The 23689-nt window shown below is 45.5% G+C and overlaps 1 protein-coding gene across 2 annotated transcripts in view; it reads right to left on the bottom strand.

Annotated features, from left to right (window-relative positions):
- Positions 1-7005: 7005 nt before the first annotated feature.
- The window catches only part of LOC115456639 (apolipoprotein L4-like), a 92204-nt gene continuing 75520 nt past the window's right edge, over positions 7006-23689 (bottom strand). For both annotated transcript variants that reach the window (XM_030185859.1, XM_030185868.1), the window contains one exon: positions 7006-8491. In XM_030185859.1, the coding sequence (XP_030041719.1) occupies positions 7695-8491 (797 nt within the window). In that variant the 3' untranslated portion in view covers positions 7006-7694. The remainder of the gene's footprint in view (positions 8492-23689) is intronic.

Here is a 23689-nt window from a genome sequence, read left to right as displayed (position 1 = left end):
AAAATGTATTTCTATACTATTGTTGGAATAATGTCAGCTATGGTTGTTATGTCTTCCATTTTTTGATTCAATAAAAAAAGATTTAAACATAAAACAGTGAAATTTTCTTCCTCCTGCCCTTAGATCAGAACCCAATTATTTAGGAGTCCTTTTACTCAGGTGCACTAATGGTTTTAACGTGCACTAAATAAGACACCTATTATAGTCCTATGGGAGCACCTTAGTAAAAGGAAAGTTTTCCTGAGGATGTCCTGATTCAGGGGCGGGGAAATCGAAACAAGATGGGCATCCATCTTTTGTTTCGATTATATGGTCGGGTGATGCCCAAATCTTGAAATTTAGGTCCTTAGAGATGGTCATCCCTAGACTTGGTCATTTCTGATTTTCGGCGATAATAGAAACCAAGTACACCCTTCTCAGAAACGACCAAATCTAAGTCATTTGGTCATGAGAGAAGCCAGCATTCGTAGTGCACTGGTCCCCCTCACATGCCAGGACACCAACCGGGCACCCTAGGGGGCACTGCAGTGGACTTCACAAATTGCTCCCAGGTGCATAGCTCCCTTACCTTGTGTGCTGAGCCCACCAAAATCCACTCCTTACAACTGTACACCACTACCATAGCCCTTATGGGTGAAGGGGGGCACCTAGATGTGGGTACAGAGGGTTTTGGAGGGCTCACCTTTACCACCACAAGTGTAACAGGTGGGGGGAATGGGCCTGGGTCCGCATGTTTGAAGTGCACTGCACCCACTAAAAACGGCTCCAGGGACCTGCATACTGCTGTCATGGCCCCAAGTATGACATTTGAGGCTGGCACAAACTATTAAAAAAATTTTTTTTGAGGGTGGGAGGGGGTTAGTGACCACTGAGGGAGTAAGGGGAGGTCATCCCTGCTTCCCTCCAGTGGTCATCTGGTCAGTTCAGGCACCTTTTTGTGGCTTGGTCGTAAGAAAAACAGGACCAGGTAAAGTCATCCAAGTGTTCATCAGGGACGCCCTTCTTTTTTTTCCATTATGGGTTGAGGACGTCCATGTGTTAGGCACACCCAAGTCCCACCTTCGTCACGCCCCTGTGAACTTTGGTTATCCCCATGACGGAAAACAGTTGGGGACACCCAAAATCGGCTTTCCATTATACTGATTTGGGCGACCCTGTGAGGACGCCCATCTTCCGCTGTGTCGAAAGATGGGCGTTCTTCTCTTTTGAAAATAAGCCCATCTCTTTCGAAAATAAGCCTGTTAGTGTTCTGCCATAAGTTAAAAACATTTCTTTAAAATAGTGATTTGTGAATTTATTTTAGTACATATATTGTTAATTTTAATTTTGTAATTTTTCTAGAAATGGCTGGTTCTATTCCTTTGTTAACCACACTGAACTAAAATAATTTATCTGGTTGTTGCACCATGTAAGTACCACTTGACATGCAAACACATATACAACCCTTTAAGTTTTGTTTTTTTTATATCACTCATTTTCTAAATAGAAATCCTCTGTGTTCATCCCATGCCTTTTTGAATTCCACCACAGTTTTTTTTTTCTACCACCTCCCTCAGGAGGTCATTCCAGGCATCCACCACCCTCTCCAAATGTTGCAAATGATAATGTTGAATTGGTCCTTCTTCCCTATCAATATAATTTCAGGATGGAGGCCCTAGAAGATTCTCAATGCTCAGGTCACTAAACAGAGTCAAGATATGTGTTCTGGATTTATAAATCTGAGAACCAATGTACTGTTTTAAAAAGGAGTGTATTATCTCTATACGAGAGAGGTTACAGATCCTGACAATGATTTAGTTAGTTTCCCCTTACACGGACGGTCATGTGTTTTGGAATCAATGTGATTTAAGGACCTGTGTTCAGAGGAACTGCAGATCAGAAATAAGGAAATTTAATTTGTTACCTTATTAAAAAGAGTGTGTTTCTCTCTTGTCATGCAGAGTGGTGGCAGGTTTTCTCACTTGGTTGTATTTTTTAGTAGCTGTGGGCACAGCAAAGTCCACTTTTTGAGCTTCTGGTAGTTGGAACTTTGGCTTTCTGTCTGTGTCTTTCAACACTTTTGTTGGCTAAAGGGATATGGATTTTGTGATTCATTTTCTTGTGTCCTAAGTACTTTTCCCCTATGAGTGGCAATTCTAAATTTTCCCTATATGGTGTCCCTGTGTTAATTATCCAGAATAATGTAAAGCCTGTAGTAATCTTTTACCCAGAGACTTTAACCAGGAAGCTATGAGTGAAACCATCTTAAAGACTGATACTTATTGTCCCAAAGAGTTGAGATTGAAACCCAATGAGTGAGATTTGTGGTATCACTGGGGGTTTAAAAAGTGTAGTACTGCTTTGTAAATGGAAAAAAAATCCAGTATAAAATATTTACTTTCATTTCTCCAAAAAGATATAGACAGAGTAGAGGTTGTTTGAGACAAATTTTCAAAGGCCTTTCTCAGTGGCCAAGATATGCACCAGGTTTCAGATAACACAGACTTGTAGATGCAGGGAAAACAGGTGGGGCGAAGGAGGCAGTACACAGGAAGGTTGCTCAGATTTCTTCTGGTTGGGTCACTTGGCTTTCTTCTCTTATGGTTGCCTTTCATGAAGCAGCGATCAGGATCAGTGCACTGGTACCGACAAGAGAGAAGAGACTCAAAGCGTACAAGTGTGAGAATATAAATTACACATATTGACACCTGCTTGTGTGGATGGTATATATTTTTCCACAGGAAAACTATTTTTAAAGGTAATAAATAGAAATAAAAAAGAAAAGAAAATAATATCTTTTTTTATTGGACTAACGATACATTTTTTGATTAGCTTGCAGAGGTAACTTTATTTATAACAGTATTTATAATCCACAATTTTCCAAAATGAATTGGCTCAATGTGGTTTACAAAAGTTAAGGTGAAAATATTTTCCTAATAGAAGTGGCTTGCAAAGGTTACAATGAAAACATTTTTTTTCAGATCAGAAATAAGCAAATGTTAATAAATATCAGAATATATAAATGAAACACAAAAGCATTCCAATGACAGTCTCACAGGAAGAGGATGGAGTGGGTTAGGTGAAAAACACAGAGAGATGGAGTGTTGATAACATGGTGACAAAGCAATAGAACTTTATAATTTTTAATGGGCTAGAAAGCCCAGATCTTTGTTAAGTCCTATTTTGGGGGGGGGGGGGGGGGGGGGGGGGGGGGGGAGGGGTGTCAAAATATTTCATCATTTTGACTTCAAAGGTCTTGCGTCCCTGGATTGTCTTAAAATTTCCTTTTAATATTCTCACCACAAGATCACTGATGCAGTGTTCTGGTTTCAGGAACGTTAAGACTTTTTGAAGTCAAAATGATGAAATATTTTGACACCCACCAGACAGGACTTATCAAAGATCTGGGTTTTCTAGCCCAATACAAACCATAAAGTTCTAACGCTTTGTCACCCTCTTTATCAACCATCCATCTTTTCCTGTCTCTCATCCACCCAGCTCTCCCTATTTCTCACCTAACCCACCCCACCCTCTTCCTGTGAGACTGTCATTGAAATGCTTTTGTATTTCACTTATATAGTCTAATTTTTTTCAACATTTGCTCATTTCCGATCTGAAGAAGGGTTAAGTAGTCCAATAAAAAAAGGTATCATCTTATTTTCTTTTCTATTCATTAACTTTAAAAGTGGACTAACACGGCTACCACATCACTATACTATTTTCAAAAATTCAAAAGTGTATGTAAGTGCAAATCCTTCCTCTACTCTCCTTAGGAAGGCCTTTTTCTATTATGTATCACTGAGCTCTACTCTATTTTTGTCCTCAATAAAGTCTATTCTTTATTTGGGAACAACGTTGTGTGAAGACTCAAGAGGTATTTTTAACAGATCCATGCATATTTGCAGATTTGCACATTCTGGGTAGAATTCTATTTTGATGGGTACTGTTATAGCTACCTTCTTGTGCCTTTCAGATAAAAATATATTAATTAATATTTTTAGGAACAGGTTGATTTCCTTCCAGAGCTTTTGCAGTGGGTATGTCCTTTATCCTGATGTTTCTTGGGCAGTACTTGTGAAATTTCAGGGAAAAGAATATGCATGCATTGAACCTTCTCAACTGGATGACCTGATTAAACTCCAGGAGGGCTTGACCCAATCTCAGGATAATATTGGTTAAAGATGACATCAAGGGGTCTCTTTTTCCTCTAGTGGTAGGTATATGAGGCTTTGTTTATGTTTCTGCAGCGCTGCTTACGCTTTGTAGCACTATAAAAATGCTAAATAGTAGTAGTAGTAGTAGTAGTAGTAGTAAAAAAGCTTGTCTCCATAATTCTATATATATAGCACTCAAAACTGTGCACACCCAAATAGTGTGGGCAAATTGCTTAATGAGCCAATTAGCGCTGATAATTGGGCACTATTATTGACGATAATTGGTAATAATTGGAATTTACACATGCATCTTTATAGTTTCTGTTCTGTAAAGATGTGTGTGTAAATTTTTCCATGTGGATCCAAAATGTAGTGTGGGCATGGGAGGGGCATGGGTGGGTTAGGGACGTTTCTAGGATTTGCACGTGGTGTTATAGAATTCAGGGGATCTGTGTCTAATTTAGCCACATGGATTTACACCAGGATTTAATTGGTGCAAATCCTTATACCCAAAATTGGGCGTGGATCCCAGCGCTATTCTATAAACAACATCCAACTTTTTTTTTTTTTTAGCATTGCCATACTGGGACAGACCGAAGGTCCATCAAGCCCAGTAGCCTTTTTCCAAAAGCAGCCAATCCAGGTTCACAAGTACCTGGCAAGATCCCAGAACAGTAAAACAGATTTTATGCTGCTTGTCCTAGACTATGCAGTGAATTTTCCCAAGTCCATCTTAATAATGGATTATGAACTTTTCTTTTAAGAAATTATCCAAGCCTTTTTTAAACCCTGCTAAGCTAACTGCTTTTACCACATTCTCTGGCAACGAATTCAAGAGTTTAATTACTCGTTGAGTAAAGAAATATTTTCTCCAATTCGTTCTAAATTCACTACTTAGTAGCTTCTTTATGTACTCCACTGTTAAGTTGGGGATTACTAGCAGAGTAAGTCCCTGTACAGAGTCACTGGGGGGACTGACTGGGAGATCCCTGGGTGGGAAGAAGCCCAGCTCAAGGGGAGTAGCTTTGGAATAAAATGCAGAGATAGTGCTAGGAGACAGAAGTGTGACAAGGGGGGGGGGTGGGAAGGAGACTAGGAGGAGATAAAGTTAAGTGTTTACCCTTTAGAGGTTTTTTTTTTGCCCATCTGTCTTTTTTGGTTTTTCTATTTGTAACTGGGGGTCTTTGGCTGTCTGCAAGCCCCTGCCAAGTGACCCGAAGAAGGGGGACCCCATTAAATAAAAAAGTAAATCCAATGGCTAAGGACAAGGACAGTTACTGCTAAGAAAAACAGTAACTGTGAAGGACAGCTCTGGGTGGGCAGTGTGGAGAGACCCACCCCAGGAGCATGGGATAGGAACCAGGGAGTGCTCATCCCATAGTCAGGTTCAGCTAACGCAAAAGTCACCCTGGCTGGAGGCTAGACCATGAGTGTCTGGACCTGAGATACAGAAAGGAGCACAGCCTGTGGAACACTATCTTTGGGAATAGGCACAGACTGGAGCTGTACAAAGTGTAAATAATCCTGTTTCAGAGTGCCTTGTAGATTATACCCTAAGGAAGGAGAATACAGGAGTTCCCCTGGGGAATATTGGAAGAATACCTTATTTAAAGACTGCACCAAGTGATGAAGAGTTTATGCAGTTTGAATGTTCCTGTGGTTTCAGGTTGAAGAATAAACTGAGTTTAAGCTGCTGACCACAGAGTGGTCATTTTGGACTAGAAAGTGTATCGCTGTCCCTTCAAGACTGCCTATTTTAACTGCTAGCCTTACTTCCCATAGGGGTTTTGGACCTGGACTTTGGATATTCCTGGGGGAGAAGAGGGTAATCTCACCCGCCAACACTTCTTTCCCCAGGTGGAGGCACAGCACAGGAGTGACCAAGGGTTCGACAGAGTCTGCTCTTCACAGGGGCTCCAGCCCACTTGGACCCCAAATCCAGATGCACCCAGGTAAAGGGGCATTACATTTGTGTGCCCCCTAGTCCTAGTATTTTTGGAAAGAGTAAACAAGCGATTCAAGTCTACCTGTTCTGCTCCACTCGGTATTTTATATACCTCTATCATATCTCCCCTCAGCCGTCTCTTCTCCAAGCTGAAGAGCCCTAGCCGCTTTAGCCTTTCCTCATAGGGAAGTTGTCCCATCCCCTTTATCATTTTCAAGTGCCGTTTATAGAATAGCACACATTTTTATGCCCAAATTTGGGTGCCATTTACAGAATTGAGTCCTTTGTGCTTTTCTGTAATTGCGGAGGTTTTTTCCTTTTTATATTAACCTCTTAGGAGTACCTCCATCCTTTTTCTTCTTTATTATGTTTTTGCAAGCTTATTATAAGACAGATTTTGATTTATTCAGTTGGTTTATTAGCTTACAGTGATGATGTTTTGTTTCCTTTGATTTGTTATTTAAAATTCAAAACTTAAAAGTTCACAGTATTAAATTTCCATGGGACAAAAGCAAACATTCATTCAGCCAGTCCAAATATCTTTCTTGCAGTCTACGAAAAAACGCCACAGACTTTGAAATTCTGTGGAACAGAGAGCAAATATTTTTGATGGGCTACAAGTAAACTGAAATAAAATCTTCAATTGGTTCCAAAAGCAATTTTGTTTGAAGCATAAAACTTCATCCAAAGAGGATCTAGAATGGTTAATGTTCATAAACAATACGGAATTTATTGAGATACTTTAGAATAAGCCCCTTGATGCTAGCAATGCAATATTCATATGAAATAACACCATAACAAGAATCTATTTTGGTTGGGTGAATTGTCTAATATCACCTCCAGTGAAAATAAATATACGTACGTGTCATCTATCAAAATGTGAGTTTTAACTCCTTTTTGATTCTGCTGTTGCCCTGACAAAACTTGTGGGTCTGATTAATAATTTGAAAAATGAACTCTGATCCTGAAACAAAAGCTCTATGTAGAGTTGAAATGCATGTTGGGCAACCACAAATTCTTTTCTGAATATGGTGGATTGACTGCTTCTTATTGAAGAACTAACTAAAAATCTTGGATTATAGTTGGAAAGCGGCTTTCTCATTTTCAAGAATGAAATTTAGTTCACATGATTATAGACTATAGAATACCTTTATTTAAAGACTGCACCAAGTGAAGAGTTTATGCAGTTCAAATTTTCCTCTGGTTTCAGGTTGAAGAATAAACTGAGTTTAAGCTGCTAACCACGGAGTGGTCATTTTGGACTAGACAGTGTATCGCTGTCCCTTCAAGGCTGCCTATTTTAACTGCCAGCCTTACTTCACATAGGGGTTTTGGACCTGGACTTTGGATATTCCTGGGGGAGAAGACTTCAAGTGGCACAATATTTTGGCATTATTACTCCTGAAACTGGGACACATGAAGTCCTATTATTGTACTCTGAATCATCAGGAAGCACAACTCTGCTACTCTTACAATAATTTGATATTAGATAATTGTAGTAAAAAGCTAGAAATAGACTTTCATTTTACTTTAATCTGGACTGGGAATACAGTTGTCCTCATTTTTTGGATTATGATGGCCTTGATACATAACATGGCCTTTCTTGTTTGGTGATTTCAAGGCTGGCTTAGCGTCTCCTCAAACATCTCACTGACGTCACAGAGTTCTTTATAGCCCTTCTCCAGCTCATCAGCCGCCTGCCGGATCTTGGCTGCAGATTCTGTTTTTGCCCCCTTCTGCAGGTCCATGGCATCCTTGGTAATGTAGATGGCATCCATGATCAGGAAGATCCCTGCCAGCACACCTGTAGCTGCAGCTGCAACCTGGATGCCTCTGGCTGCACTTCCAGCTACTTTTGAGAGCTGTGCCAACCGCACAATCTCTACAACACTTACGACTCCTCTGCCCGCCCTGGGCACAGCCATGGTCATGAATGGTTTAAGATCTTCCATTGTGAATTTAGAGAAATTCTCATCATTTCTTATCCTCTCCACCAAGTGGTGAATGCTTTTCAAGCACTTATTTATATTCTTCATATCCTTCTCATACTGCTGCATCAGTTCGTCCACCTTTTTCCGTTCCACTTTATCTTTCACTGTGTCGGAGATGGTGGCTGTTGCACTGGTTACTCCCCCAAGGGCTGCAACACCAAGTCCCACTCCTGTTACGATCAGGGATGCTCCAAAGGTAAAAGGCGTCAACACAAGCCCAATGATCGTTGTTATACCTCCAGCTGCACTCACAGCACTTCCAGTAACGCTGGCGACAGTTGCACCATAGTGGAATTCATCTATGTTTTCGGCAATTTGGCGCAACTCAGCAATGCACTTCTCAAAGAACTCAGAATGCTTTTCCATGAGTTTCACAAAGTGTCTCATACCATCCATTGTCTTCTGGACAGCCTCCACAACACCTACAGAATGAGAAGAGATAGGCAAGTCGTAAATCCAACTCTCCACTCAACAAGGCCACATCTTAAAGTAACTTATCCAAAACAATTTAGTGTTTCATCTCTTCCATCCTTCACACAGACAAAGAATTGATACCAGTTAACCTAAATTCTGCCTCCACCAATTTTAAACCTAGAATATGATAATATATAAAGACTGTAAAGCAACAAACACCATCTATTCTCCACATTATCTACCTACTGCAATACCATGGAGCACTTTATTTCTGCCTTTCTCCCTGTGTACAAGGTAGAAAGAAAAGGGGAGGGATATGAAAAGCCAGGCTTAAGTAAATAGAGCTCTAATTCCCAAGCCTATCCTGGTGCCCCCATCATAGAAGTTTGGGGTGGGCATGGGGGGACAGCATCCCTCCAAAATGTTGCAGATGATAATGTTGAATTGGTCTCTCTTCCCTCATTGTCAATATGATTTCTTTAGGGAAAGGGGACTTGATATATTGCCTATGGTTTTTGCAACTACATTCAAAGTGGTTCTCATAGTATATACAGGTACTTATTTGTAACTGAAATGATAAGTAGTAGTAGTAGTAAGTGACTTGCCCAGAGTCACAAGCAGCTGAATTGAGAATCAAACCCAATTACCCAGGATCAAAGTCCACTGAACTAACCACTAAGCTACTCCTCCACTCCTCTCTTACTTCCTTCAAAGTAAGCAGGCAACTACATCTATGACCCCCAAGAGCCAGTTGGGTTTTCAGGATATCCATAACAAATATGCAACTTACTACAAACACAGGGTTACTAACATATTACAATAATTACCAATTGCAAACCTAACTCATTAACCATTGACAAGCATATAATCCATATCAAAACCCAAATTTTAATTCACAAAACATTACACACATTTAAAATCCAATTGTCACCTGATCCCATCCCCAGTTATAAATCTTCATGTCAAATTCTAGACATAAATCCTCAAACACAATGAAGTATTAATAATGCATAAAATTATGCCTTTAATGTCACTCTAGCGTCCTTCGATAGAATAATCAATTCTTAAACATGCATGCTGTGAATAAACAGCCTCTTTCCTTCATTGGCTGACTCCTAGGCAAATGTCCATACTGATGTAGCATTTAACTTAACTCGTTGTGGCTTGTAATGATGATATATTCCCTAAATGGGGTAGCAAACAATACTTCAATCTGTGCTTGTTTTGGCAGAATGTTCCCAAACCAGAGTAGTGAACAGTGCTTCAGTCCTGCAAATGGTCTTAATTTAGTCTCTACACAACTGCAGGTTTATTTGTGTTTTCAGGAGACTAAACCTGAAATACAAAAATCTACCTTGGAGAATAAACAGTGGGACATGTTGCGGAATATCTATGGTTTGTAGTCCTTCAACATGCTATTTTGCTGAGGAGAAGCGATATTACACCTATTATAATTAGGAAAGAACAGTGCATGACATATCAATGGAAAACAGTTGAACTGTTTGGTTAAACAAAGAAGTTGATTGGGCATCAGTGTTAATTTAATTCACTGGTTGCTCTGTATTTAAAGCATAAGCTTCGGCGACACCTAATTTCCAGTGGTTGGCGGTGGTCCCATTGGTTGTGTTTCCAACTTGGGAATGTCCAAGTAGGAGTTATTCAAAATGTGGTGAGTGAACAATAGTGGTTTTAAGAGAATTATTCCAATTTATCTAATTTTTGTTAGTCTATTGTAAGGTAGATTTTTGTATTTCAGGTTTAGTCTCCCAATGATGCAAACAAACACACGGTCGTGTAAAGACTAACTTTGGCATGAAGATTTAAGTGACCTTTTCCTCTTTTTTGTATTTTTAGAATTGTAAGCCATAAAAATATATATTTTGATTTGTGAGATAACAAGATTGTATCAACCATCCAAAACTTTGGGGGAAACAAACCAAAACACAATAATTCAAAAAATAAGGTTTGTAGAAAATTGCCAAAACTTAATCCCCTCAGGGAATGACACCTCAAAGCTCCCAACAGAGGTCAATAGAACCCCTATTAAACAACCTCTATCTAACAAGGAGACCCATTATTATCGCTGGTGTCAATAAGAAGCAAAAAAAAAATCAATGTAACAAAATAAAAAAAAGCCTCCATTGGAGAAAAGAACTGATATAAGCAACACTATTCGCAAGTTCAAAACGTGGATTAAAAAACATCAACACTGTATTAACAGCAGCAAATTGGAAGCGCCGATGGTGAAACAGTGCTTAACAGATGAGATGTATGGTTACTGATCAGTGGGTCAGGGGGGAGGGGATTTTAAAATAATTACTGTGGAGGAAGGAACAACATTGGATTTTCTTGTTGGATACTGTGGAACCCAAGAGATTAACCAAGAACATTGAATGGAATGCATTTTTATTAGGAAGTGTATGCACGGTTCCTTTAAAACAAACTTTACAGCTCATTGGTGGGGACCGATGCTAGCATTTTTTAACCCGCGACCATCTTGGTTCAGTCAATGAAAGGTGAAAAGTTGTTCAGGATGTTTTCCTCCTGAAGCAGCAAGAGATTTGTGAAACAAGGTGTCCTTGTTGGGGATTTGGGACATTCAACAGTGCATTGCCGGTGAACAGGTATTGTAACGAGAGATTGTGTTGATACCATGGAGTTCCTTAATGATGGAGTTTCTACAGCGCTAGAGACAGCAGAGCTGAAGTATCTGTATGGGATTGATGGAAGACATTTCTCATAATAATTGTTTTCCTGGCAAGCTTGCTTTTTTGTAATTTTTGTAATGTAGTGATAACTGTTATGGTGGTTCTGAGATCTGTTGTGTGTTGGTTGCAGAACCCCTTCATTTTTGAGCCACAGTTGTTTGTTTTTGTATGGAGATGGAAGATTTTTTTTTTGAATCATTGTTTTTTTCTTCTTAGTCTCTGATAACAATGATAATAATGGGACTCCCTGTTAGACAGAGGTTGCTTAATAGGGGTATTGCCAGTGGTGTGCTGGAGCCGGCTCGCAAGAGCCAGTTGTTAATCTTTCTACCAACTTGCGAGCCAGTTGTTAAATATCGGGAGCCAGCTCTGGCTCTCCTCCCTCCCTCCAGATCCAGTCCCTCACCGACTCCTTTTTCTTCTAATTCTTCGGGGCAGGCACTCTTGCCTGCCCGCTGCCAGCTGACTCTCCCCCGCTGCCAATTCATGCTTTAAAAATGGCCACCGAGACTTCCATAGGCGGCCTCGCGAGACTTCTGCTGAAGTCTCGGCGGCCATTTTGAAACGCAAATCAGCAGCGGGGGAGTCAGCGCTGGCAGCGGGCAGGCAAGACTGCCTGTCCCAAAAAATTAGAAGGATAAGGAGTTGGTGAGGGACCAGATCCGGAGTGAGGGAGGGAGGGAGGAGAATTCACTGACAACTCGGGAGGGGGTGGCAGGGGAGAGGAGGGTCACTGTTGGACATGGGTGGATGGAAGGCAGGGGGAGAGAAGGGTCGCTGAACATGGGTGGATGGATGGCAGGGGAGAGGAGGGGAGAGAGAAGAAATGCTGGACATGGATGGAAGGGAGGGAAGAGTGAGGAAGGAGATGAGTTGAGGGGAAAGGAAGAGAGGAGAAAAACTGCACATGGATGAAGAAAATAGGCAGAAGCTGAGGACCAGAAATGAAGAAGAAAGGAGGAAAGGAAAGAAATAAATGGAAAGGAAGCCCTGGAAATGGAGTTAAGAGGACAGATAGCAGCAGAATCGGATACTGGGCCGGCATGATTAGAAAAACAGTCACCAGACAACAAAGGTAGAAAAAAATCATTTTATTTTCATTATAGTGTTTGGAATATGTTCACTTTGAGAATCAGGTACTCAACATTAAAAGTTTATATTTATTTACTTATTTATGGCATTTTATCGCACATTAAAAATGAATTAGATTGGAACCTGGGATCATTAAATTTTTTTTCCTGGAGGAATGCATTGCCACCCCCCCTCCAGGCTCTCTCCCCGGCTATAGCCAGCTCTGCAATTTGGGGGGGGGGGGGGGGGACAGAGGGGGACCGGGGACAGAGCTTGTTGTTAAACATTTACCAGCACACCACTGGGTATTGCCCTCTATTGGGAGATTTGAGGTGTCATTTATTTAATGAGTTATATTATACAGGACCCCTGAGAAACTGAGTTTTCGCTTTTTTGAATTATGGGATAGCAAGATTGAAATTAACTTGGAAACTTTATAGAATTTAAGATTTTTTTTCTGCAACACATGTTTAAATAATAATGTACTATACAGCATTCACATGAATTTAAAGCTAGCTAAATTTGAATATGCTGCGGCTGAAAAATATAACTCACTTGTTAAGTACAAAAAAATATGGACTCCTTTACTAGATCAACTACACAATAACCTCTCTCAGAGTTGAACTTATGTATTACTCCTGTGACCACTATGATTTGTTATAGTAATAATTCTTGTCTAGCCTTAACTTGAACATGGGAAAATTAGGTTCTTACCGTGATAATTTTCTTTCCTTTAGTCATAGCAGATGCAGCCATTACAGATGGGTTGTATCCATCAACCAGCAGAGGGAGATAGAGAGCACACTTTTTTCAGTGCCTCATACCAGCTTGCTCCACTGCCTCTCTTCAGTATTTGAAGCTTCCAAAGCAGTATGGCAAACCGCAATGGGAATAACATGAGCTTTCCTCACAGCGAACGATGGCCCTACAACAAAGGGCATTAACTCAGAATGGAGGGAATAAACTCATCCTCTACTAAGACATAACTGGAGGGAATAAACTCATCCTCCCTGAGGGAATAAACTCATCCTCCAAAACATGAAACTGGAGGGAATTAAGTCATCCTCCTTTAATTGAACAAGAATCCTGAAGACTGTTTTCCAACTTTCTCCCAAGGACGGAATCTCCAGGAAACATGAACAGAACCTGAAATAGATTTACAGCAGATAGCAATCAGACAGGGAGGGATCATGGCTGCATCTGCTAATAGTAGTAGTAGTAGTAGTAAAGGAAAGAAAATTATCACGGTAAGAACCTAATTTTCCCTTCCTTGTCATCAAGCAGATGCAGCCATTACAGATAGGATGTATCAACGCAATCCCTAGACAGGGTGGGAACAAGCCACACCACGCGCCAGCACTTGCGCTCCAAAATGTGCGTCCTTCCTGGCAGCCACATCCAGCCTGTAATGTCGGGCAAAAGAGCTTAGAAGCCCAAGTTGCTGCACTACAAATCTCTTGAAGAGAGAGTGCTCCATTTTCAGCCCAAGAAACGGAAATTCCTCTAGTGGAATGCGCCTTAAAGGCATCAGGTGGAGGCCGGCCGGCAAGCAAATAAGCTGAAAAGATAGATTCTTTGAGCCAGCGGGCAATAGTGGCTTTAGACGCTGGAGACCCTCTACGAGGACCTGATAGCAAAACAAACAGATGATCAGAGATCCTGAAAGAGTTAGTAACTCGCAGATACTGTAGCAGAGTCCTGCGCACGTCCAACAGGTGCAATTGCCCAAAAGATTCTGGAAACTCCTCCTTGACAAAGGAGGGCAAGAAAATAGGTTGGCTTAGGTGAAACGCTGAAACCACCTTAGGCAAAAAGGAAGGCACGGTCCGAACCGTGACCCCAGACTCTGAAAATTGCAAAAAAGGGTCTCTACAGGACAGCGCCTGGAGCTTTGACACCCGTCTCGCCGAAGTAATGGCCACTAAAAAGATGGCCTTCAGTGTCAAATCTGTCTCTGAAGCATGCCGAAGCGGTTCAAAGGGAGCACCCTGAAGGGCTTTCAGCACTAGCCTCAGGTTCCAAGCTGGACAAGGTGCACGCACGGGAGGATGGAGCCGAAGCACCCCTCTAAGAAACCGTGCCACATCTGGATGAGCAGCTAAAGACACGCCTTCAACCTTGCCACGAAGGGAGGCCAACACTGCCATTTGCACCCGCAGGGAATTATAGGCCAAGCCTTTTTGTACACCATCCTGCAAAAAGTCCAGAATCGGCGAGACAGGAGCCCGCAGGGGTGTGATCTCTTTGGAAGCACACCAGACTTCGAACTGGCGCCAAATCCTGGCATAAGCCACGGAAGTGAAACGCTTGCGGGCTTGCAGGAGAGTGGTAATTACTTTATTGGAATAGCCTTTGTCTCTCAATTGCGCCCTCTCAATCGCCAGGCCATAAGACCAAATCGGCCGGCGTCCTCCATGGTCACCGGACCCTGTGACAACAGGTTGGGAACCAGAGGTAACTAAAGGGGATCCTCTACGAGCATCTGTCGGAGGTCCGCATACCAAGGCCTCCTGGGCCAATCCGGGGCGACGAGAACCACTTCTCCTGGATGCAGCCGAATCCGCAGGAGCACTCGCCCTATCAAGGGCCACTGAGGGAGCACCCCAGAGGCCAGGGTTGAGCCAAGGCATCCAACCCCGCCAAGCGAGGATCTTTCCGTCTGCTGAAAAAGCACGGGACTTTGGCATTGATGCTTGTCGCCATTAGATCCATCACGGGCTTGCTCCACTTGGCACATATCTGCAGGAATACTTCGTCTGCTAGTTCCCACTCCGCTGGATCGATCTGATGCCTGCTTAGATAATCGGCTTGCACGTTGCTCTGACCTGCAATGTGAGCTGCCGACAGAAACTGTAGATGCAGCTCGGCCCAGTGGCAAATTTGTTCGGCCTGCGCGGCTAGAGCTCTGCACTGAGTGCCGCCTTGTCGATTTATGTAGGCCACTGCTGTTGTGTTGTCCGACATCACTCTGACAGCCAATCCTTCCAGGGTCACTTGAAAAGCCAGAAACGCCTGAAACACCACTTTCAACTCTAGGCGTTTGATGGACCACGCCAACTCCTCGGGTGTCCATAGACCCTGGGCATGCTTCCCCTTGCAATATGCGCCCCAGCCTTTCAGGCTGGCATCTGTCACCACTAGGCACCAATCGGGGAGCGCCAGCGGCATTCCTCGCCGCAGCATGCTGTCTGAGAGCCACCACTCCATACTGAGTCGGGCCGCAGGGAGCCAAGAGAGTCTGCATTGATAATCCTGAGATACTGGAGACCATCTTTGGAGTACAGCATACTGTAGAGGTCTCAGGTGCGCTCTCGCCCAGGGCACCAGTTCCATGGTGGCCGTCATTGATCCAAGCAGCTGGACAATGTCCCAAGCTCGAGGGCGGGGCATCCTCAGGAGCAGACGGACCTGATTCTGAAGCTTGCACCGCCTTTGCTCGAGTAGGTACACATACCCCGAGGCTGTGTCGAACCTGGCCCCCAAATATTCTAGAGACTGCGAGAGGGTCAGGTGACGTTTGGCCAACTTGACGACCCAGCCCAGAGATTGAAGTACTGAGACCACTCTGGCTGTTACATGCTGACTCTCTGCAGCAGAGTTTGCTCGAATGAGCCAGTCGTCCAGGTACGGGTGAACCCGAATACCCTCTCGCCTTAGAAAGGCAGCTACTACCACCATAACCTTCGAAAAGGTGCGGGGAGCTGTGGCGAGGCCAAAAGGCAAGGCCCGGAACTGGAAATGCTTTCCCATCACCGCAAACCTCAGAAACTTCTGGTGCGGGGGCCAAATTGGTATGTGCAAGTAAGCTTCTTTCAGATCCAGAGACGTGAGAAACTCTCCTGGCTGTACCGCCGCAATGACGGAGCGCAGGGTTTCCACGTGAAAATGCCACACTCTCAGGGACTTGTTTAATTCTTTTAAGCCCAGAGTAGGGCGAAAAGGCCCTCCTTTTCGCGGCACCACAAAGTAGATGGAGTAGCGGCCGCAGCCGTGTTCGGCGGGAGGTACCGGGGACACGACCCCTATCTGAATCAGACCTTGCAAAGTCTCCTCTACCGCCGCTCGTTTGGCGGCAGAACCGCATCAGGACTCCACAAACACGTCTCTTACAGGGGCGTCAAATTCTATTCTGAAACCGTCTCTGATCAGGTCCAAGACCCACTGATCTGAGGAAATGTTGGCCCACTCCTCGGCAAAAAGGGAAAGACGTCCTCCGATGACAGGACTCGAAGAGAGGGCCGGCGCACCATCATTGAGAGGGTCGCCCCTGAACTCCAGGCCTTGAGCCAGTGGCTGTGGAACGTTTGTCCGAGCGAAAGGAGTTCCTCTGCTGAAAACAGGCATGAGAAGTGAACCCAGCAGAACGCCCCGGGCGGTACCTTCGAGCTTCACGGAAGCGAGGTCTGTAAGAGGAGTGGACCGCCGCACCCTTAGAGGAAGGCCGAGGCCTATCTTCGGGCAAGCGCTGGGGTTTAGCCTCACCCAGGCCCTTCACAATTTTCTCCAACTCCTCACCAAACAGGAGAAGGCCTTGAAAGGGCAACTTCACCAACCTTTGCTTAGAGGCCATGTCCGCCGCCCAATGCCGTAGCCAAAGAAGACGGCGAGCCGCCACTGCTACTGCCATGTGTTTAGCCGAAGCTCTGACAATATCATAAAGGGCGTCAGCAAGAAAGGACAAGGCCGACTCCATCCGCGGAGCCACATCTGAAAAGGGCTCCGCTCCATGACCGGGCTGTTCCACTGCCTGTTGCAACCAAGCCAGGCAGGCTCTAGCAGCATAACAACTGCATGCAGACGCCCGAATAGTGAGACCTGCAATTTCAAATGACCGTTTAAGTGCTGATTTCAGTCTACGGTCTTGAATATCCTTCAGGGCAACACCTCCTTCAACAGGGAGGGTAGTTCTCTTTGTCACAGCTGTGACTAGGGCATCCACTTTAGGCATAGCAAAGCGAGCCATATGCTCCTCACTCAGAGGGTATAATTGCCCCATAGCCCTGGAAACTTTCAAAGGTCCCTCGGGGTCAGCCCATTGAGCCGAAATCAGATCTTGGATGGAGTCATGCAAAGGAAAGGCTTGAGCAGGCTTTTTGGTACTAGCCATCCTAGGATTCACAGAGGAGGCTGTGCCACTGGCAGGGTCCTCAATAGAGAAAGCCTGCAGGGCATCAGACATAAGCGCTGGCAGCTCATCACAGTGGAAAATCCTCACCGCGGAGGGATCGTCCAGATCCTGAGTCACTTCTGTACCAGACTCTGGCTCCTCAGACCATGAAGGCCTGCCAGAGTCCTCCGAATCCTCGCAGCCCGACCACGGGGGGAAAAATGGAGCCCTTCTGCGCTTCATATTCTGCCAATTACCAGGGAATAACGCCTCAGAGGGCATACCCAGGCTAGAATCCACCGGGGGGGGGGGGGGGGGGCATTAGAAGAGGCCCCTGCAGGGCTTTGTGGGAGAGCTCTTTTAAGCATGTATGCTTTATGCATTAATAAGACAAAATCAGGGGAGAAAAACTCGCCCTGGGCACCCGGATCTCTGCCGGGGCTAGTAGCTCTCATATCAGCCTCACTCAGAGGCCTCCCCCCGGGCTCAGGACTCTCCGTCTCAGCGGAGGTCGCGCCATGTGGTAAATTCAAAATGGCGTCCGCTGCCAGCTCAGAGCGCGAAGAATCATCGCTCGCCATGCTCGGGCCAGCTCTAACGTCTGTACAGCACGATTTACAGAGCCCAGCTGCTGATCTGCGCTTGCCACACTTGGAACAGCGCTTTACTGTCTCCGCAGCCATCGCAGAAAACGGCGGTAAAATTCAAAATGGCGGTTTGCGCCAAAATCACCCCGATCGCGGGCCCACCCCGGAGGAGTCAGAAAATACTCTTACCTCACTGGACCGAGTATCACAGCTCCAGTCCCACAGAAAAAGGCAAGAAAAAACCTCTGTTCCTTTTTTTTTTTAATGCTGTGAGGAAAGCAGAGGTAAATAGAACTCCGGAGGCTCAGGTGAGTGGGTAAGGCAGGGAAAGGGCGAACCTATGTGCCTTTAAAGTGAAGCTGCTATAGCCTCCAACACCCCTGCTAACAACTGGCAAAAGCACAGGAGCAACCTCCAGGCAGATTTTAGATGGAGCTCGGAGAAAGAGTAGTTACTTACCTGTAACAGGTGTTCTCCGAAGACAGCAGGCTGCATATTCTCACAAGTGGGTGACGCCACGTCGGCCCCGGAGGATTTTAAAGCAAAATCTAAAAATCTCTTCTACGGCGTTCCGTCGCGCGAGCGAACGCACTGCGCATGTGCGCACACCTCTTCCCGCTCGCCGTGCGGACACGCCCCTCAGTTAAATCCAAAAGATGGAGGAGACAACTCCAAAAGGGGAAGGTGGGAGGGTTTGTGAGAATATGCAGCCTGCTGTCTTCAGAGAACACCTGTTACAGGTAAGTAACTACTCTTTCTCCAAAGACAAGCAGGCTGATATTCTCACAAGTGGGGTATCCCTAGCTTCCAGGCTTACACAACACAACAAACAGTGGTCAATTGAGTCTCGCAACGGCGAGGCCAGAATAAAATTGACCTGAAAAGAAGAAACATCTAAATGAGTGTAGCCTGGAACAGAACAAAAATGGGCTTAGGAGGGTTGGAGTTGGATTCTAAACCCCAAAGAAGTTCTGCAGCCCCGACTGCCCAAACCAACTGACGAGTCGGCTATTGCTGAAGGCAGTAGTAAGATGTGAATGTGTGGACTGATGACCACGCCGCAGCTTTGCAGATCTCTTCAATAGTGACTGATCTTAGATGAGCCACCGACTCAGCCATGGCTCTAATTTTGTGAGCCGTGACATGGCCTTCTAGTCAGTCCAGCTTGGACAAAAATGAAGGAGATGCACTCTGCTAGCCAAGAAGAAATTATGCGGTTTCCGACAGCAACTGGCATTAAAAGAAATAAACAACTGGGCGGACCGTCCGAGGGAGCTCGTCTGCTCCACGCAAAAAGTGCAGAGCTTGCTTTCGCCAGGGCTTGTAAGATGAGGGAGAAAGAATGTTGGCAAGACAACTGACTGGAGCAGATGGTACTCCGATACCAGCGCCAGTAAGAACTTTGTCTGCATGCGGAGAACTACTCTGTTAAGATGAGAAGTAAGGTAAGGCGCTTCAGCTACTAGAGACCGAAGCTCACCGACCTTACGAGTTGAAGGAACAGCCACTAAGGAAAACGACCTTCCAGGTCCAATACTTCAGATTGGCAGGAATCCAGTGGCCCGAATTGAGCTTGCAGCAGCTGGATGAAAACGACATTGGGACCCCAAGATACTGGATAAGGAGTGATAGGAACTCTGACCGAAGCATAAGAGCCAACTGTCAAAATTATTGTGGGTGCTAAGCCCAACAGAAATAATCTCCCCTAGACACATACAAGGAATTCTCTCAATATTGGGGGAGAAATAAACCTCTCGTGAAGTGGACAGCTAAAGGCTGACCTTTCACACGTTGATGATAAGCTCTTATTGCACGAAGATGAATACTGACAGAGTTGGTCTTGAGACCAGACTCAGACAGGTGTAGAAAGAACTCAAGCAAGGTCTGTATAAGACAAGATGCAGGATCTAGGGCCTTGCTGTCACACTAGACGGCAAACCTCTTCCATGAAAAAGAATATCACCTCTTTGTGAAATCTTTTCTGAAAGCAAGGAAGAGTCGGGAGACACTCTGGAAAACTCAACGAAACCGCACTCTCAACATCCAGACCGTGTGAGCCAGAGATTGGAGGTTGGGATGTAGAAGTGCCCCCTCGTTCTGCGTAATGAGAGCTGGAAAACATTCCAACTCCAGAAGAAGAGGGAATCCTATCTGACGCAGCTAGAAAAGAGCAATCAGAATCATGGCTCCACAATCTTGCTTGAGAAACAGCAAAGTCTTTTCCACCAGATGTATGGGAGGATACGCATACAGAAAACCTGTCTCCCAAAGAAGGAGAAAGGCATCCGATGGTAGCCTGCCGTGAACCTGCAGCCTGGAACAGAACTGAGGGACTTTGCGATTGGACTAAGTAGCAAAAAGATCCACTGAGGGGTCTTTCGAACTATAGGCATGCTCAACTGTAGCATTATCCTGCTCAGCCTGTCGGCCAGACTGCTGTTTACGCCAATTAGATAAGTGGCTTGGAGAAAACATGCCGCATTGCGGGCCCACCGCTACATCTGCATGGCATCCTGACTCAGAGGGCAAGATCCAGTACTCCTTTGTTATCGAGTACATCACAACCTGATTGTTTGTTGAATTAAAATAATTTGGTTGGATAGCCAGGAGGGATGCAACCTTCGTCAGCAGCTTTTGACTGAGTAAGGTGCCTCAGAATCAAAATAGAGAGAATTAACCACCTCTGAGGGGAATACCGAAGACTGGCGAACAGTCGGGTTACATCCTCTAGATACCCTAAACTTGACACCACTGGAAAGCTAGGATGCACTGAGCGGATGTCATGTGCAAAAGTGCCATGGGAGTTACGTGAACTGTGGAAGCCATGTGTCAAGAAGTCTCAATATGTACTGTGCTGTAATCTGTTGAGACGGGCAATCATCGTGTTAAGGGAACACATGCACTCCCAGTCCATGAAGATACGCTGCAACAACAGCCAGGCACTAAGAAAAAAACATACTCTGGATGCAAAGAGAGTATAAGTATCCTGTAAATCCAGAGAGCATAACCAATCGTTTTCCTGAAGTATGGGAAGAAGGATGCCCAGGGAAAGCATCCTGAACCAAATCTGTTTAGGCCCCTTATGTCTATGATGGGACGCAACCCACAAAGAAAGACCTGGAATAGAATCTCAACCCTTCTTGCCCTGGTGGAACGGGCTCGACTGCATTGGCACTGAGAAAAGCAGAGAGTTCCTCTGCAAGTACTCACTTTTGATGGAAGCTAAAGGATTAAGCTTCCAATGAACAATGTGGAGGGTTTGATTCCAGATTGAGAATGTATCCTAACCGGACTAGTTGAAAAAACCCACCGGTTGGAGGATAAGTCACCTTCGGTGGAGAAAATGTAAACTTCCCCCCCGACAGGCAGATTGGCCGGTACGGACATTTTTTTTTTTTTTTTTAGTGGCTATACTGAATTGGAGCCAGTCAAAAACCCCTCTGGTTCCTGGGGAATAGCTGCAGGGACCTGATTAGGTGCACGCCCCTGACTAGAACGAGCGTGCTGAGGCATAGCCCGAACCGGCTGTCGAGAAGTAGGAGTATAGGTACGACCCCTTAAGGCACAAGGAAAACTACTCCTCTCTCTAAAGAACTTCCCAAGATGAGGAAGTGTATGCACAGCATATCTACAGTTTTCTGCTGAGTCTCCTCCTCCAGGAGAGAGGCACACAGTCATGAGAGTCTGCGCATCACTGTACCTAGAGCAGAAATCTAGGTGTTACATTACAAGTGTCGAAAATGCCCTTGGACAGGAACCTGCGACACACCGTGTGCTACCTGACCACTTGGAGAAAAGGTTTAGCCTACTCCGGTGGGAATGCTCGTAAAGATCTGACAAGACTTGATTTGGGATGCGATCATGCCAGCCTGGTACGCCATTCTCCAAAAGAGGCTAAGGATGTATGCTCTGGCCCCGGGGGCGCCGAAATAAGTTCTTAGAACTCCTATCTGTTCTGAGTGCAGAAGACTCAGGTGAAGATAGTAGTCCAGGACCTCTAGCATCTGGGCATTGGGATTCACAATCTCCACTGTAATGTCAGATGACCATCATTGAACTGAACTAACTACTCAAACAGAGCAGCTCAGATCCAAACGCGTCCGATATGGAGGCTACTATGGGTCGAGAAGTTGCCCCAGTAGGGTGCGAACACCCATACCAGAGGCAGCATCGGTGAAGGAGACCAGGTGAAAAGCCAGATGCCGCAGGAAGCGGTAGCACCCATGGCATCCAATGGTACCCATGGTCCCGAAGCCAAGGACAAAGTCTGGAAATGCAAGGGAATCGAAACCAGACTGCTAGACCATGGCACCGACGGTACTGATGATACACATGGTACCGATGGACCCCGGTACCAATGGTACCCATGGTACTTGGTACCGATGATAGTCATGGTATCTGGTATCGATGGTAGCCATGACATGTGGTACCGATGGTACCCATGATATCCGGCACCAACAGCACCGACGGTACCGATGGTACACATGGCACCGACGGTGCTCATGACACCTGGTACCAATGGCACCCATGGCACCGATGGTACCTGGTCATGATATCTGGTATCGATGGTACTCATGTGCCGACGGCATCCATGATACCTGATACCCATGTATCCACGGTACCGACGATACCTGATACTATGGTACCAATGGCAGTCATGATACTCGGTACCGATGGGCGATGATACCTGGTACCGATAGTCGATGGTGCCCATGATACCTGGTGCCGATGGTGCCCATGATTCCCGGTACCGACAGCACCCATGGCACCGATGACACCCGGCATCGACGGCACCCATGGTACCGATGATACCCGGTGCCGACGGGACCCATGGTACCGATGATACCCGGTACCGACGGGGACCCATGACACCGACCATGGTACCAATGTTGTTGGTATCGATACTCCTCGGTACCGACGCACCGATGATATTCGGTTCCGACAGTACCCATGGCACCGATGATACTCGGTACCGACGGCACCCATGGCACCGATGATACCCGGTACCGACAGCACCCATGGCACCGATGACACTCGGCATCGACGGCACCCATGGTACCGATGATACCCGGTACCGACGGGACCCATGACACCGACCATGGTACCAATGTTCCTGGTATCGATACTCCTCGGTACCGACGGTACCCATGACACCTGGCACCGATGCGATGATACCTGGTACCGATGTACCGGTGCATCGACGTCCAATGCCAGGATACCTCCATAACAGAGGGAGCAACGCTCTCGGCACCGACTGATGTCTGAAGCCCGGATACCTCCACAACCGAGGGAGCAAAGCTCTGGGCATCTCCTTTGGGCATCCCTGGCAGAGTAGAATACGTCTCGTCTTTGAGACACTACTTGCGCTTCACAGGGAGATGATCCGGCCCAAGACACATCCGCCGATGCGCCCGAATGACCTGCCAAGCAGGAGGCGCCGAGGCAGGTGGAGACCTATTCGATGCATAACTATACCCAGCGTGCATCGGTCTCTGTCGGACTCCAGAATGATCTCCTTTGGGCATCCCTGGCAGAGTAGAATACGTCTCGTCTTTGAGACACTACTTGCGCTTCACAGGGAGATGATCCGGCCCAAGACACATCCTCCGATGCGCCCGAATGACCTGCAGAGCAGGAGGCGCCGAGGCGGGTGGAGACTCACTTCAAAGGTTACACCACTGATATTGTGTCACCAGGTTGCCCATTCAGTGGCTGACCAGGGATGCACCTGCT

Source organism: Microcaecilia unicolor, chromosome 1, assembly GCF_901765095.1.
Source record: "Microcaecilia unicolor chromosome 1, aMicUni1.1, whole genome shotgun sequence".
Classification (NCBI taxonomy): domain Eukaryota; kingdom Metazoa; phylum Chordata; class Amphibia; order Gymnophiona; family Siphonopidae; genus Microcaecilia; species Microcaecilia unicolor.
The sequence above is the reverse complement of the archived record's forward strand: the minus strand, read 5'-3'. Positions and strand labels throughout refer to the sequence as shown.